We start from the raw sequence: 17,935 nt of genomic DNA on the forward strand, positions 1-17,935 counted from the left end.
GGGAACACCCATCTCAAAACCTTTTTACGGAAGTTCACCTCACTCCAGCATGAAAATGATAATTTTACTACAAAACAAAGCGAAAGAAACCTTTGTGGAAAGTGTTGAAAATATATTCTAAAAGCTACAGGCACTGTCAGATGTCCTGCTTACCCAGTTTGGAAGTAACTTTATGCTCAATTATGAACCTTTGAACAGAAGATTGACAAATCTGTAACATCACTTCCAGCAGAACAAGCAGATACAACCATAATACATGAAAAAAGACTCATAGACCTTATTTCATGCAAAAAAAGATGCAGTAAAATAACTCACACATTAAAAAAGACCCACACATTAGATCCAATACATATCTTACACTTTATTGTTTCTGTACACCAGGCTCCCAAACTAAAGCCCATACATAAATACAAAAGTCATGTATCAATTTAGCTTACAAAACCACACTACGTACAGAAATCTCCTAGATTATTATTCAGGCTGTTTTTCTTGCTTTCCCCCCCTACACTTTTACAGGTCTGCTTCCCGTTTTTGTGACCATCATGGGGCAACAATGATTCCTGCTGAGGGCTGAGAGCACCTTTGTTTCAGCAGAGCTCAGTTTCAGCTGGTGGAAGGAGCAGGGGCTGCCAGGGGGATGTTTTCTCACCTTATGTTTAACACTCCCAGGTCTGTCCAAAATCTTTAAGTACCAAGGACTGAAGGGCAAGGTGAACAGAATCAGCCACATTTAACATTTCAACTGTATAAACAGACTAAGGGTGTATCAAGTGATCCAGTAATCCATTCCAGAAGTTGTTCTATTCAGGGACAATTTCTCAAAGGAAAGCCAGGAATAAACAGCTGGGATACCCTTTTACTTCTGTACAAGAGTCCACACAGAGGCGGCTTTTCCTTTTGGTTGACAGCCCAGGTGTCTTTGTCCACCAGAGGGACATTAATCCTCCTCCTTCTCGATGTAGGGTTTGCTGGTGACACGTGCCATCTGCCGTGCCAGGTACCGGTCCCGTGCTGACATCACTGTCTCCTCGTTGCTCCGTTTGGCAAATTTGCTCATGCCCTCAGGAGGTTTCTGTGCTTGTTCTTTCTCCTCTTTCTCCCCTTCTTCTCCAGCTTTACGTTTCTGCTCAGACGAAACCCCAGAGCTGGAGCTGCCCTTCTCATCCACCTGCCTGTCTTTTCCCTTTCTCTCTTTTTCTAGATCAGTCTCTCCATCTTTTTCTAGAGATGCAGGACTACTTTCCCTCCTCTCTCTGTATTTCTTTTCATCACTACCATACTTGTCTCTCCTCTCCTTCACATGATCTTCCTTTTCTCTGTATTTCTCTCCTCTTTCCTTCTCTCTGTCATTATATCTGTCTTTATCATTTCTTCTTTCTTTCTCTCGCTCCTTCTCTGACCCCTTCTCCTCTCTCTCCTTTGCCCTCCTCTCTCCTCTTTCTCTGCCATGTCCCTCCCTCTCCTTTCTTTCCTTCCCCCTTTGCTTATCATCTTGCTCTTCCCTCCTTCTGTAGTGATCCTTACTACTGTGATCCCCGTGCCTGTGTCGCTCTTCCCTTTCCCTCTGGTGATCCTTTTCGTGGGTCCTGCTTCTCTCATAATCTTTTTCCCTGTACAGTTCATCATTCCCCCTTCTGCTTGGTCTGCTCTCCCCCCTCTTTGCCAGATGACTTGTTTGGGCTTTGGTGCGTGGCTCTTCCTCCACACTGGATGAACTTGCTGACCTGGAATGCCTCTGGCTCTTGTGGTGTTTGGCCTCCTCTTCACTGCTCACCGAGCTCTCTCTCCTGTTCTTCTTTTTCAAATCTACTTTACTGTGTTTGTGTCTCTTGTCATCATCACTGCTATCAGTTCCCAAGTCAGTATCAGCATCTGGATTACTCTCTTTCTTGACAGAGGGTTTCACTCTTTGTTTCTCAGAGGGGCATTTGTTCCTTTCGGTGGATTCATCCTGACTGTCAGGCTTTTCTTCCTTTATCCTACATTTTTTATGTTAGAAAAGAAAAACAACATTAAAAAGCCTGAAATCTTGGACTTTTCTACAAAGTGACTTCTGGTCAGGACTTAAGCAAAAGATGCTGCTGAAAAGTCTACGAAAGCAAATCTGTCTGTGGCTCAGGTTCCAGGAATCCAGCACAAAGGATTTCTGCTAAGTATCTTTCTCTGGTTCATTGGTGAATGTGAGCTGATGAATTTATCTAAAAGAATGACTTTGATTAAGTATCTGCAGGCTCCATCTAAGGAAAATGACATCCATTTGTGTTCCTGTGTAAGCCTGTTGGCAAGTTACAGGTTTTCCTATGTGCTTATTCCTCTATTCATGTCAAGTAATTATCCAGAGAAGCAGCAGACTGCATGTTTTGTTGACTGAGGAAGGAACATGGTTTCCACTAGCAGTAGGGTTTTTTTTAATCCAGTATTTCTGAAGATCTCACTCGTGGCTAGATAGAAGTTAGCATCTTTTAACAGCTCAAAGATTCTTAAATGCAAAAAGCTGACCCCTGGAGGACTAAATTGGGCAGTAGAGCAGAAAGGTTCTGCTTTGTCATTCTCTTCTGGCTGATGAGGAAATACATGTTACTTACAAGAGCCACATGTCTCTTCTTTTTAATCACACAGCTCCAGGAACAGCCTGTGGTGACTCTCATGAATCAGCACACCAGCTCGTTAGTTTGAATGCTTGCTGCATGTTTAAAAGCATGGATAGCCTATGAACAATGACTAAAAAATATGCTGAAAAGTTTGGTAATTTATTTAGTAATCCCATTAATTAAACTCACAAGTCAAAGGTGAATCACTTGAGGCACAATTCTGAGATCTAAAAATGGAGCTGGTTTTTTCTCTGCATCCTGGTGTACCACCGTAAGTAAAACCAAAGTTAAAATATACACCTGAGCTCATCTGAAAGCCTTGCTGGGAGCACCATCTGCAGCACTACTTGTTTCCCCCCAGAATTCATTTTATGTGCCACAAAAGGAACATTTCCTTAATTTGCAAGATTTAGAAATCACCATTTCAAATGATCTCTATGCAGAACAAAACCACACCATCCTGAAGACATAATGGAGAATTTCCTTATTTCAGATGGCTGAGTAACTTCAGTGACCACATTCCTTATTTAAGCTAAGAATTTACTTCCTAATAATCCGATCTCAGATCCAGATGATCTCTTAGTGAAAGCTGTATTTTCCTTGTAATGGCAAGCATTTAACTAGTGACATCCATGCTTAAGGCCTGTATTAAGTGAAGTTTAACCTGAGTTAATTGTTTCAAATGATCAGTTGTTGCATACCAGAAACATGTTCCCTTCATCACATTCATCCACAGGGCATCCACATTTACCACCTCAACTATCTAAATAATTCAGTCTCATCTTACTACGTTGCTTTGGAATGTGCATATATTAAGATTCTAAAATATTCCCACTGGATTTCCTATATATTTGATTAATTTCCTTTTACCACAGCATCATCACTCAATTAATTTTATATGAAATTGTAGATGTGGAATAAGTACAAAGTTAGAGACTCACATTCTTTTCAGGAAATTCATAGCCCAGCATCATTTCCTATGACTTACCTCTCTGCTCATTATTTTACCTTTTGTCTCCCTCACGATTCAAAATGTTTAACTTAATACAGATTTGGTAAATATTATCTAAGCCAAATTACATGTAGGTTATAATAATACCAAGCAGTATTACAAACATGACTGTCCTCTTGATACTTTTTAAACAGCATCCCTCTCCTGCTTGTTTTGTTTCTGTATCACTGACCATCATTTTACCAAATAATTCAGTTCATCACGTGTATGAAATAACCAGCTTAACCTACCAAGTGTTTTAGTGCTCTCTGTCTAACTCTCCAGTGAGTCTGGAATCCCAAACAGCCAGATGCTGGTTTTTATATCCAAAAGCCTGTTGGAATCACATCCTACCTGGCTTCACGGAAGCTGCATTTAGGCATTTCTTCTTCCCCTACCCTCTGGTTTAAAAGGTGTCTGTAAAATCCACTGAGATCCCTCTGTTTGGTCACATCCAGGTACGCTGAGAGAAAGGAAGGAAGGTTGGATTTACTGTGCCACAAATACTCATCACACACAACTCAAAATTGGTAGAAAGCATCAAGACTGCAATCTCCATCCTGGAGGTTTTCAAGTCCAAAGTGGAAAAAGCTCAGAGCAACCTGATCTGACCTCTCAGCAGACCATGCTTTGAGCAGGAGTTTGAACAGGTGACCTTCAGAGGTCCACTCCAACCCAATTTATGTTATGATCCTATATCCTGTGCTTTACATCTACTCCTGGGACACTGCATGGAATGCCTGAGGTAAGGACTGTAAACATCATTGTACCCCAGGCTTATGAGTCTGCCTTCAACAACTGACCCTCCCTCAAAAATAAAAAGTACCAACCCAAATAGTACTGACACACAAACTGAGGAGCTTCCTCTGTTCCTTTTGTAACCTGTACAGAGGAATATAAGAGACCAAGTGGGATCTGATTCAGGATCTGCTAATCTGGTCCTCTTTGATTTTATTTATCTCAAGCCTCAGAGAGAGACCAGATGACAATGTTGTAAATCATGCCCAAGGTCATACTTCTTTTTAAGGACAATTATTTCAGTGTGACTCTCACCCTCAAGAGCTGACTGTCTTCTTTCTCTTTCCTCCTCCTCAGCCCTTTCCTGAAGCTTCTTCTTATAGGCTGAAGTCACAAAAGCCTCTTTGTGTGCGAACTCTTCTCCTTCCATTTCACGCTCTTTCTGAATTTTTCTTTCCATTCTTTTTTCTTGTTCCTTCTTTCTAATCTCAGCTGCTTTGAGGATATTATGGATGTACCTGGGCTAAAACAGAAGGGAAAAAAGTTACTGTGCTGAGAAGTAATTGAGGTGGCTGAGAAAATACAAATTGGGATTGATGGAGATGTTGAAGACAGTTGGTAATGGAAGAAAATGGACCAAAGCAAGTCTAACGTGCTCTCACCCTGTTGGACAGCTATCTAAAATAAACTGTCATTCCCTTTTAGATCCCTAACATGGCATGCTTCCCAGGAACAAAAGAGGTTGCTGTATTGAATCAAAAGAGTCATCCCATCTTTGACTAGGAAGATTTTTACTCTAAATGAAATTAAATGTTTTTCAATTTCTCATCCCTCTGTCTTCTGTTCTGTAACAGTCTCGCCTTTCTATTGCTGTAAAGGAGTGGGAAGCTTCCTTTTTTTACCCACAGAACCTGACAAGAGCTTTCAAATGAAAAAGAATAAGTAACAATGAAAATATAATTTGTCAGGCTAATTCAGCAGTGCTTTGAAACAAGGCATTGGGCTGTGCAAATGGGCTCACATTTCACCAATGGAAGTTAATCACTTTAGTCTTCTGACAGTCCTCCAGCAGCTCACTGATGGAGGAGGAGGGACAATTTATGTCCACTGGCTTAGAAACAGAAGTCTTTATCACCAGCAGTAGTGTTGTTGTGCAGGGCCCATTGCCCCTAATCCTATTATCCCACTGTAACATTCTCTTCAGAAACATCCAGAAAGATACACCCCATATACACCATAAACTGGGTGGGAAACTTGTGGTAACTGGGTGGGAAACGTGTGGTCTACTGCCCTCAAGAACATCCCACACTGGGACTCTGAAGCACCTGATGAATTAACAGCTTTGCCAAGATTCTTGCAAATTCTTGCCTTATGTAACAGCATTTGAGCCTAATCTTATATGAAATTTAAAGGAAATGCTTGTGGCAAAGCTTACAAGTTAACCAACCATGGTTGTTCCAAGCAGACAGGGGTAAGACAGACAGCACACATTGCCAGGTATTGACCTTTTTGTCATCTTGTCCAGATAACATTTTGGCACTACTTTCTTTCTTCTTCTGCTGCATTTCATCATAAATACTGTCATATTCATACACTGTAGCATCTTCCTCCAAAGCCTTCTGAATCTCCAATTTAGTCTAAAAGAAGAAACAGGGGAGGAGAAGAAAAGATATCAAAAAATAATAATGAAATCTTTACTATTTTCAAATATTTCTTTCCTATATTGTAACTTAAACAGATCTATAGCATAAAGCTACCCATTAGAACATTGAATGTAAATTAAAAACAGTCCCTTACCTGTTTCATTGCTTGCTTTTTCAATGCTTCTTTCTGAAGACTTTCCCCAACAGATGGCTGTGAGAAGGAAGCATTGTAGAAACAAAATTCATTATGTTGACACAGATAATATTATTTTTCTACCATTCTAACAAACAACTATAAAATAGTCCAATTACATAAGTCAGTCTCTCACTTCAATAGTATTTTCTGTAAGCACGAAAAACTGTAAGTTCATTCACCAGCATACAAAGAATTAACATTTTCCACATGCAAACAGTCTGTGAAACAGGTGTAAAAAAACAAACTATGTACTCACAGTAAAAACCAAATATCCTAAAAGATTTGGCATTTATTTCAAGTTTGAGTTGTATCATTAGCTCTGTATTTTCAGAAATAAGAACAGTGCTGAACAGCATGTACTTCAAATGTTACTGTTTAATTTCTCAAGATTCACATGCTAGAAAACAGCAAAGCTAATCTTCCCTAAGAAGAAACAGATCCTTACTGAAAATGTTTCCTAATCATAGTCTTTTAAATAAAAACTTTGCATTTTATTTAGTTTTTTCTTTTAATTAGTCTCGAACTAACCAAATATCTATCTTTTCTCAACCAATAGATAATAGTGTTTATTAAACAGATCCACTATAATGACAGGACTTGTACCCTTGTTTATGTAATTAAATATCTCTCAATCTTAAAGAGCAGAAATAGGAAGGAAAAATCCTTTTGCATTCTGGCAGCTTCCCAAGTTTTGCAACTTTGACTAAGGCATGCTCTGTATCACATTTTAAAAAGACAAAGAGATTCTGTAATTTGCTCTTAATAAAATTAAAAAATGAAAACCAACTGGCAGAGAGCTTGGCAGTAGGGATTAAGATCTTCTGAAATCAATCAGAATTAGCACCATCTAAATTCAAACAGATCCCCTGAACAAGAAGGCTTTTGAATTCATTTGATGCTTAAAATAAAATAATAACATGTTGTGACCCCTCTTTCTTATCCTATTAACATTTTAACAGATCTCTCAAGAAGGAAAAACACCAAGTGCTTTTCCACAATTCCCTACAGGACAGACTGTAAACAGTGCAAATCCTCTTTTCACTGGGTAATTTCAGAACAGGCAACAAGTGGTGCCAGGCTGGAGTTCCATTATACGTGACTCTGTGCACTCTCTCTGTGTCCCCTCTCACCTCCTCAGAGGTGCTGCTGATTTGGCAGGTGGGCAGAGCAGACCCTGGCCCTGTGCTGAGCCAACAGTTCCCCTTCAACTCTGGGGAAGACTAAAATCACACATTCTCACCAATATCTGTCCCTTTACCCAGCTGGCATTTTAACAAAGAGCACAGGAACACTGTACCTTTGGGACCTGTCACCCACCCAGGATGGGACTAAGCAACAGCTACAGACAGGGATCACCTCTAACAGATTTTTATTCTGCTGTGCAAACCATGAATAATAAAAAGACTTGCAAACTTCTGAGATACTACCTTCAGAAAGGCAGTATCTCAGAAGAGTACCAAGTAATTCTAAATTCAGCAAGAGAAGGTGCTAAGACAACACTCAATATTTAGAGAGGTGCATATGGTATCACACAATAGCATTCACTGCACTCCAGACTTGTGCTCACCTCCCATAAACACACTAGTACTGACATTTATAAGGAGTACTACAGTCAGAGAAACCCAAGACACAGAATATTCAAACTATTCCTTCCCAGCTCCCTCAAAGCAAAGGACTCAGACCAGTAAAAACAGGAATTTGAAAGGGCACATACTTCTTCTGGTGCTTTAGTTCCTACCTGCAAACTTAGATAAATTCCATGTCTGCTTTCAAAACGTTAAACCTTGTGGTTAAACTACACTGATAAAGGGAAAGCATGATGTGCACTTGCCTGGAAGAAAAACCCTGCCCTGATTCTGTGCTCATCATCAGACAGCAGCTGCTCTTTCCCTCTCCCTTACCTGGCTGCAGGTAACCAGGTAAGGAAGCAGGGCACACTCAGACTTTAGGAAGCTGAGCTCAGCAAACATTAGGAACACACAAAGTCCTCTCTGGTCTCAGGGACTACACCCTGTCTGCTGCAGCTTGCTGATTGTTTGGACTAGAATTGGATATAGTCTCTTATTTATTTATGTAGCCAGTTGGTTGGCTGACTGGGGGAAGTAGATAGTGGATTATTTAGTTTAAAACAACCTATAGGAATCCTGGCTTCACTCATTCAGTATTTACCTTCAGCTTTCTAGACTGAAAAACTGATGTTGAGAAATAGTTTACAATAATATATTTAATTTTATGACATATACTTTCTTTTGAAAATGCCATAAATGAGTCAGTATAAACTATAAAGACCCATTTTAAATTGGCATAGAACACATAACAGCATTACACAGAGGAACCTGACTTCCAGAAGACCTGGCTCTTGGGAAAGAAAATGGTTCTTTGCTTGGCATATTGAGGGTCATCACTGAAGGTTTCCTTTATGGAAAACTTTTACACTGGTTTAACAGAAAGGTACCTCAACAACAAAGGATCTCCCCTGCACTAGTCCAGAAAGCAGGGGCTCAGTAAAACACAAACCAGATTCTGCAGCTGTATTTACAGAATAAGCTTTATTCCACCAAAATATCTGAAACACGGCTTAGAATGTTTTCCTTGTCTGCCTACGTGAAATAAATGCATTGATCCACAAAGACTGCACAAACACAAAAGCAATATATAATCCTCACTACTGGACATATGATGGTAAAGGAGCCCATCTGCCATTTGTCTGGAGTGGCAGTGAGTGTACAGAAAACAAACACCTTCCCCAGTGGTTTATGGGGGACAATTTCCTGTCGTGCTGTGAGCTCTGACAGATGAGAACTTCCCGTCCTTTTGTATTGTTTTTACTTATCAACTGCCCGTTTATTAAAGGCCCTACAAGCTCAGCAATCTGCCTCATACTTTCTCTTTCCCTGTAGCCAAGCTATTCTTCTGAAGCACAAAGCTTGTAGTTCAGTGTTTTATGGAAGGAGAGAATGTTTTAACCCTATCCTGTGAAACAACACAACCCATGCAAAGCAAGGGACTCTTCGAGATGAGGCTCTCCAGTCTACCACTGCTCTGAGACCATGGGAGACAGCTTGTACACAACTGAAAAGGTTATTAAAAAAAAAAAAAAGGCAATAAATTCCCCCAATCTGCTAACACTTCTCATTGTTCTCTCCATTTCTTATCTCCTCCGGGTATCTATAGCTTGTTTCAGCTTTAGTGCTTGTGCTACCTCCTTATTTTTATCCCAAAGGCAAACACTCCTTGTAAATTTTTTCTTAAAATACTTTCTTTACGTTGCTCCCAAATGACCAAAGAAGAACAGACATTCAAACTGGTGGTTTCTAGGAAGATACATCCTTAAATCTAAAGCTGAGGATGCCTTGTAAAAATTGTCACAACTATTTTAAGAGATGCTCTCAAAGTGCATGTGAGGTGTCTCATTTGTTTTTCCCCACTGACTGCCACAAGAATTATGAGACCAACAAATTCTAACATAATAGCTATTACTAATGGAATATCTCCTATTAGCTGCCTAACCTGCCTCCTAAGGAAAAGCATTTGTGGTTGCTCCAAAACCCCAGGCATGGTACTTATTGACAGACAACATAAGACATCACTCCTCTCATTTTTTTTTTGAAACCAAAAGATGCTTCTGCTGTAATATAACATGTTATGAGAGATCCATAAGGAGGCTTTGCCCTTTAACACTGCCCTTGTGAATTCTCCATGTGCTGCTTTGCTGTAGACACGTAAAATAAATTACCTTTGTTTAAAGTGAAATCCATTTTAAAGGGAAATGAAATGCTTCAGTGATGTCAGCTAGACTACATGCAGTTTGATTTTAATCTCTCACTACAACCATCCAGTTTCAACTGAATGCACAGAAAAATATTTGACCAAACAGGAACAAGATAATTTGCAGTGAAAGAAGCACAGACAATCAGCCAGTTCACAAAAAACAAAGCTTACATCTAAACTGAGCTAGTCATCCCAGAACACTGCACTGGTAAAGATTGAGAAATAGGCACCTTGAGAGAAAAATTCATCACACTGATTTTAGGTGTCTACTTTAGAATGAGGTAAGTTGTGCCTCAGAAGTATCTCTGGGCTCAGGGAGCTCAGGGAAGCTCAGGGAACTCAAGTGCAGCCACCTGCATGTGCCCCCTGTGGCCACATCTCTGACAGGCTGAGATCTGGCTCCGCTCACTTCATCCTTCTCACATCTCAGGCTCTGAGATCATTGGGTTCATGACACTTTGGTACCAAAAGGTCTTAAAATGAGCTACTTACACCCTCATGTACATGTATTTAGGAGGGAATCCTTAATGCTTGCCCTCACAGGGATCTGTACTATCCACCTACAGCCTGCACATGGATGATCCCTCCATGCACATGAGACTCCAGTCTTCATGAGGAAAAAAATAAAAATCACATCGGGCAACAGATTCCTCTCAATTCACACACAAGTCATAGCTCCTACCAGAAGATTAAGGGAATGAACATGAAAAACAAGTCACATACACAAAATTAGCTTTCCTTGGCACTCCTTCATAGCTTCCAGAAACCAAGAGATCAGGGACTTCCTGAACTTGAGGATGCATCTGGTCCATTGTTTGACACCAAGAGCATCCCTTAATTTAACTAATCCATTTTTAAATCCATATATATTTTTGGCCATGCCACAATATCCTGTGGCAAGGAGTTTCACACTGTACAGAAAACCCCCCAACTTCCTCTTGTTTAGATTAAACCAGTTACCAGTTACTTGGTAATTCTATAATATAATAATAATTCTATAATATTGCTCACATTACGAGAAATGGCAACATCACCTCAGTTCCCCTGAATCATTCTTCATTTTATGTACATCCTGTTGAGTTCCTCCTGTCCACTTCCTCCTCCTCAGAAAACTCTTTTCTAAGAGCCTCTTTAGTCTACTTAGTCTTACTGTGCCTGGAACTGTTGCATAAATTCTGGTCAGCACCAATTCTCATAACTTAGAGAATCCTTTTTTTCAGTCATACTGTTCCTTTGCAAAACTGCAAAGGGAATGGAAGCATCTGTAAGCAAACCCAAAAATCTGAATCTACAATTTTCTTCTTATTTTCAGCTTCTGCCTGCTTAAATACTTCATTTATCTTTTAGATGGTCACGAAAACACCCACCAAATCCAGCTATACATTCACAGAACTATCCACACCTATTGTATGTACACCTATTTAGCACCTACTGAGGTGTACATACAGTTATTTTTTGAGCAACACTTTTCAATCTGTAGGAACAAATCAGTTTTGAAAAGCTGGTAAGGTACAGGAATATGCTGGGTAATTTTGATACAATCAAGAAACAGAAATTTTATCTGCTGTACCACAGAGATAATTTCAACTAAACTCCAAAGGTAAAACAGAACAATGAGCAACACGCTGGGAATACTGACAAGCCACCTCTGAAAACACAATGCATGAATAAGGGAATAATCTCTTTGGAGAAAATTAATAGATCACAAATAACAGTAACTCAGAATGGAAACTCATTTCTATATTATAGTTTGTTGTTGTAGCATCTACTCTCTACAACAGGTTTTTGTTGGGGCAACAACCTTTCCCTCAACACCTCCTCATTATGAAGATAAATAATTCAGAAGTATATTGGCTACAAGTGACTGTAAGCATCTGCTTTACTTTTTCCCAGTCAACATTGTATTTGAAGAAAATTTTCACCCTAGATATTCTGTTTCATATGAACTAACCCAAAGATCATGTTCATTAGCAACTAACACCCATTAATGTACTTAGCTACAGGGGGAAAAAGAATCCTAATTCCTTCAGCAAGGATACAAGCAAAATCTTAATGAAATATGCATAGTAACATTAAAAAAAAAAGGAAGCAAAAGTTTGGTATCTAATATATAATCACAGACCAAGTCAGGTGTGCAGATTCCCCAGCACAAACTTTATTAGAGTTCAGTTAAAAATACATGATCTCCAGACATTTGAGATGTAGTTCTGACTGATAAGGTAGCAGACAGGAAATGAAACCCCTCCCAAATGCTGCTCCTTATCTGGAAAAGCTCTGAAATTATTATAGAACTAATAAAGTAATGTTGCTTTTTTTGAAAAAAAACAATCTTTTTTGATAAAGGCAGTTATGAGATTATTACTTTTTGCTGGGTATGTACCATACTGAGCATGACAACTTTTAAGAGTCTTTATAACAGACTCTGGCAGTGAATCTGTCAGTCTTTCTGAAAGGGAGGATACTTGAGCTGTTAAGCTAAAAGCTGGCAGACAGCACCATACATTATTTTTACTAGAATTATTAGCATTCATTCTTTTTGCTTTAATATTTAGATATTAAGAGAAAATGCAAAAATACAAGATAGTCCCCTACTCGGGAAGGTTCCCACTCCTACCGTGTAATGTTTAATGACAACAGATTAAATCCAGCTTATTCCTGGAATCTGGAAAATGTGGGGTCAGATCCTTAATGTAGAGAAAGACACCAAATCCCAACTGACAAGGAAAGTGCTCCTGCCACTGAGGAGACAGGATCCACTGCCATCTCCATTAGTTAAAGGAAAGCCTCCAGAGCCACAGAGCCAACTGTGAGCTCAGGGGAAGGGATGCACCTCTGAGGACCACAGCTAAGTGAGGAAGGAGACGGGATTTAAAACACATCCCTGTTGTCTCTGTTCACTGTGAGCTGCACTGAGGCAGTTTCATGTTGAGGGTCGAGTGGGTATCACTAGGAAGGCCCTCAGCCCTTTCATGCCCTGTGTAACAGGAGCTCAGACACCTTCCACAGCAACACTCTGGATGCTGTGATGGAACCAGTACACAGAGGTTGGGAATTGCTGGATTCAGGCTTTGACATAAAAAATGCAACTGCTAATTCATTGAAAAAGATTTTAAAAACAAATATTTCATGAGTCAAAAACTGACCAAAATTATTTGAAGCTTTATTAGCCTTGTTTTTTGCAACCACACAAAAGAATGAGCATGGAGTAAAGCTCTAGGAAAATAAGAACATCTTTGTAACACAGGTTCTGTTTCTAAAGTTCAAATTATACAAAAGTTCAACTTCTTAAATGTTAAAATTTTAGACTATAGGTACAGGTGAAATTTATTTCTGGGTTTTGTGGAAAAAAAAACCCTAAGTATGCACATAATGACATTATGACTAAATTACCACAAGTAATTCCAGGTCGATAAAGCCCAGAAAATTGTAACATTACGTTCAGAGGGCTCCATCCATGTGGAGAGTTAACTCCACAATCCAGAGTTTCTATTCCTTATCTGCAAACTACAAAGCTACTGGCTTCAAATCCTTCACAAATTCTGTTTTAGCAAAATTAAGGGTTTCTTAAGGGCCCCAGACCAGCCCATTCCACAGCCCGTTCCTGGATGCTTCCCGTGTTCCCAGAGGCACATCCAGGTAGGATTTACAGCACACACCGCCCTCTACTGGGGCAGGTAGGGAGCGACTATTTTGAAGGTAATACTTAAAAAATTAAAGATTATAGAAAAGAACACTATCGTGCAATATCACACATCTCCTTTTGCTTTAAAACTTTTGGGTTGTACAGCCTTGCTTCTGTTCACAGTGAGTGTGAACATCATAAATCAGCTACATAAAATTTGGGTGGAATGAGCTAAAGGATAAAATACAGTTAATAATATCCTTAAAGGGTAAAATACACTTAATTACCACACTTTAGATTAATATCTCAGGAAGACCTGTTGATTGGTCTTTCTATTTCCAAATGTATTCACCAGTGACATCCAACAAACCTTATTACGAGCTACAACTAACTCCTGTCAACAGGTTGCCACGTGCTGAATTTTTGAACGAGTTTACAGAGAGTGACAATCAACTCATCAATTCCATGTAACTCACACTACAGACAACACAGATCATGTTTCACACCCAAATCCAAAATGATGACACAAGTCCTAGTGACAATGCCATAACCTGATGCAGGCATTAAGAACTGGACACAAACAATTTGCAAAATACAGGGCAAAATTTCAGAAGAAAATTGTTGAACTGACCTCTTCATCTGACTCATCTGCAAACACCGAGAGCTTCTTTGAAACGAGATTTTTCTGTGGCAATTTTTTGGGCATAATAAGCCCATATCTAGAGAAAAGAAAAAAAAAAGTTATAACAAAACACATGGCATGTTCCGAAGCAAAAATCTGCCACTCGCCATTTCAGAAGCAAAAGCTCAGTATCAATATAATGTATCGAAGTCAGATGTGAGCAGCCTTTGCAGCAGAGGACTTGGTCCTCCCAGAGCTATTGCTGTCTTCTTCCATGTAAAGTTTCTGGATGTAAATTTGTGTCCTAAATTAGGCACAAACCCCTCTTGCTCAGAATTCTCCATGGGGTTTTTCTTTTTTCCCTCGGACAAGTAAGAAATTACTGTTTAACCTGAAGGGATTTAGCCTTAATCTACACCACAATATTCTGTAGCTACGTTTGCAGTGCAATAAGAAGTTCACCTGTTTTGCTGGCGATGTAAACATCAGGTTTACAAAGGCCAAAGGATAACACTTGCAGTCTGATTATGTCACGCAGAGATTGATTAACCACATGCAGACAACTCTTCCGCTGACACGGCCCACCTCTGTTAAAAACACCTCCTTTTCGTACTGAGCAACCTCTAAATGAGGAATTTCTCCCCCACCTGCCGTTCCCTGAGTCCATCACTGAGTGAATAGTTCGTCTGAGCTGGAGCACCGCACCATCTTGGGGTACAACCCCATCTCTGTGACCGCCCTGAACCCTCCCCTCAGCTCCCTCCGGCCCAGCTGCCCCCGGGGCCGGCGCTCGGGGGTGGGAAGCACGGCTCTGTGTGAGGGAAAACTGAGGAAATTCCCTTCCCTAAGAGTACAAAACACCGCCGGGCAACACCGCCGCTGCCTCAAGCACCTGCCTGCTGTTTGGAGTTCGTTTGCTTTTAATAAACACAGGTTTAAATTCAGGCCAACACAGCGGGGCTATGCCGCGGACATCCGTGACGAGCGAGTCCACGGGCGGCAGTTGTGCCAGAGCTCGTCCCCACCCTCAGTGCCAGCCCCAAAACCCCCCCGGCGGGGCCCGCCCGCCCCTTCCCCCTCAGCACTCACTGCTTCCCCAACGCCGCCATCTTGCCCGGCCGCCCCTGCGCAGCCGCTGCTGTTCCGCGCCCGCAGATTCCTCTCGGCCGAGTCGCCCACACACATTTTTCCCCGCCCTGCCCGGAGACCCCCACGGCACCGCGCCGCCGTCCCGCTCCGGGAAGGGAGCGGAGAGCGGGTGGAGGGGGCTGGAGGCGGCGGGTGATTTTTTTTCAGCGGCCCGTTGGTGGGTGGCGAAAGTGCCGATACGGGAAGGGGCTGTCCCGGGCGGCGCGCGACGCCCTGAGGGGAGCAGGGGGCGTCTCAGGGCAGTGGCGGGAAAATCCCCTGAGGCGAGAAAGATCCCTGAGGGGGGAAAGCCCTTGAAGGGAAAAGGTCCTTGAAGGGAAAAGCCCCTGAGGCACCCCCGACTATGCCCCTGGTGGTCGCCGGTCCCCGGGCCGGGGGTGCAGAGCCGTCCTGCCCCCCCCAGTCATCACAGACCTGTCACTTGTTGCCCGCTAAAGACTGAAAGAGGAGTTTTAATTTCCCAAAATATTATTAAAAAAGTGATTCTGCCAAAAGGGACGTTATTGGAAAGATGAAATCTCGCTGCCGACGATGCAGTTGCTGTAATATCAAGCTTTATCCCAATAAGAAAGCTTTTTGTGTTATATTAACAGTGTTGGGCTTTTCTGCAGCGTGTTCAGAAGAACGTTACAAAATGCTGATTAATAACCTCTGCTTAAAATTATTCCTAAAAAGTCATTTAAGGTGACTGAATCTTGAAAATTTTTGCTGTATCATTTATGAGCATTGTAGCTTGGAAGTCATAAAGTCGTCACTTAAAAACACCCGAAACTTTATTCAAGCCTTTAAAATTCAGTAGCTATATTAGAAAAATTGTTTCCTTTAATGTTTTTATTGCTTTTTCTTAATAATCCTCAACAGACTTCCTATCATTTTAACTAATAATCCCTAACAAACTTCAACCATCCTAACAACAAATACTTAGTGGCTATGCTTAAAAAAATAGAAAAACAGCAGTTAATTTAAATTTTAAAATTTGTGAAATACTAGAATCACGAGGGTCAGATGAGGAATTAAGAGATTTAATTGGAGGCACACAACAACTGGATGCCAAAAGGAACTAAGGATGGGGTTTTTCGCTGTGTTGGCTCCTTGTGATCTCTGCGAGTGCCAGGCAGGTGTGAACCCAGTGGTGCAGGTACTCGGCTGGAGCACAGCCCTGCTGCCACACTGTTGCTCGAGGGATACCTGCAACAAAAAAAGAGCTGTAACTACAAGAGGGAAAGTCAAAACCATGAGCAGTGTTGCCACAAAATCAAAGAAAGATCATCCCATCAGCAGTGCTTTCCCTGAGTCCAGTAATTCCACCCTGCAGAATGGTGATGCTTTGAAAGGCACTGAGCATTATCGTGACAGTGACCTGTCAAGCACAGAAGTGCTGACTTTTTATTATTATAATTTATCCTCTATTGTGGTAAGTCCCCTACTGTACAAAGTGCTCTGCTATATTTTAATGCTAAACTTTTGATAATCAAAAATACAATGAGAAAAGTGCTTTCTTAAATCCAAGTTCAGATTTGTTTTAAGAGTAGTATCATTCAAAGCTTTTACTAAGTGCTATTAAAAGTCACCACATAATCATGCCATAAAGGTTGCTCTGTCCATAGAATACGGGTTGTTTTGTGCTCTGTTCCATATTACAGCACAAATATATGGAACATATGTGTATTACCTGATGTTCATTTTAAAGGAATTCCTGTAACTGTGAGTTATACCTGCATTTCATGCTGGGAAACCAGCCTTTCCTAGCATACCAGCAATTGGCCAAAGCTGTATTCTTTAATCTAGTTACATCTTTGTCCATAGCTGTAGGAACACCGGGTGCTGTAGGCCTGCCTTGTTCTTTCCAGTGAATTAGTTTAATATATATGAGGAGAACACATGAAAAGGAACCATGACAGCCTCAAGTGTTTACTCTTTATCAGCAGGCAAGGTACTGTTGATAAATATCTCCAGCTAAATTAATAATTCTTGTCCAGGTTTGTTTTTTAACAGGCCTCTCAGATCATCAAGGGAGAGATCTCAACAAGAACAAGTAATTTCTCTTGCAGAGATATTGCAAATAATAATAATAATAATAATAATAATAATAATAATAATAGCCTCTTGAGTGCCCTGGCACCAAAAAAGCCCATGTTCATTAAAGGAGAGAGAGACAGACTGAAAACCAGCTCCTGTTTGTGGCCAGTGAGTACATTAAGCACTTGGCAGATGGTGTTTACAAAGAGGAGGGCTCACTCTGTCCTCCCACAGTCATGTTCCTGTCTGGAGCTGGGTCAGTCCCTAGGGCAGGGCACAGAGGTCTGAAGTAGATTTGCTTGCCAAAAGAACCATCATTCTTCATATGTCTTCACATATTACTTGCCAAAAGAACTCTCATTCTTCATATGTTTATCTGGAGGTGTACAATGAGATCACTTGTTCTGGAAGCTTTCAAAGCTGATCTGCTCCCCTTTCTTTAAGGCTGTGAATTTTAAGTCTAAATTTAACAGGTTTACTTATAGTGACCAAAAAAGACTGCAGATATTTAGGAACCTTTATCTGTTGTTTAATCTCTTGTGAAATCAAAGCTAATTTATGAAGTAAGGACCTTAAAAGCACTCAGCTGAAGG

General features: G+C 40.7%; 2 protein-coding genes across 7 annotated transcripts in view; both read right to left on the reverse strand.

The window, feature by feature from the left end:
• Positions 1 to 336: 336 nt before the first annotated feature.
• NSRP1 (nuclear speckle splicing regulatory protein 1) lies at positions 337 to 15,522 on the reverse strand. The gene is made up of 7 exons (XM_027690948.1): positions 15,264 to 15,522; positions 14,184 to 14,271; positions 6,118 to 6,174; positions 5,826 to 5,957; positions 4,636 to 4,843; positions 3,937 to 4,045; positions 337 to 1,979 (listed from the first exon to the last, which is right to left on the reverse strand). Exons 1-7 carry the CDS (start codon positions 15,281 to 15,283, stop codon positions 938 to 940), a joined length of 1,656 nt encoding a protein of 551 aa, XP_027546749.1. The 5' UTR covers positions 15,284 to 15,522; the 3' UTR covers positions 337 to 937.
• Positions 15,523 to 16,078: 556 nt separating this feature from the next.
• Positions 16,079 to 17,935, reverse strand: part of EFCAB5 (EF-hand calcium binding domain 5) — a 37,076-nt gene continuing 35,219 nt past the window's right edge. For all 6 annotated transcript variants that reach the window (XM_027690943.1, XM_027690946.1, XM_027690940.1 and 3 more), the window contains one exon: positions 16,079 to 16,511. In XM_027690943.1, coding sequence (XP_027546744.1) covers positions 16,384 to 16,511 — 128 coding nt within the window. In that variant the 3' untranslated portion in view covers positions 16,079 to 16,383. The remainder of the gene's footprint in view (positions 16,512 to 17,935) is intronic.

The sequence above is a fragment of the Neopelma chrysocephalum genome, unplaced genomic scaffold (genome assembly GCF_003984885.1).
Source record: "Neopelma chrysocephalum unplaced genomic scaffold, ASM398488v2 Primary Assembly neopelma1_82, whole genome shotgun sequence".
Taxonomy (NCBI): domain Eukaryota; kingdom Metazoa; phylum Chordata; class Aves; order Passeriformes; family Pipridae; genus Neopelma; species Neopelma chrysocephalum.

Coding starts and splice junctions, on each gene's coding strand:
- NSRP1 (XM_027690948.1), bottom strand. CDS start 15,283: ATGGCGGCGTTGGGGAAGCA. Junction 6,175..14,183: donor CAGATGAGTCAGATGAAGAG/GTCAGTTCAACA, acceptor TCCTTCTCACAG/CCATCTGTTGGGGAAAGTCT. Junction 4,046..4,635: donor AAGACAGTCAGCTCTTGAGG/GTGAGAGTCACA, acceptor CCTTTCTCTCAG/CGTACCTGGATGTGACCAAA.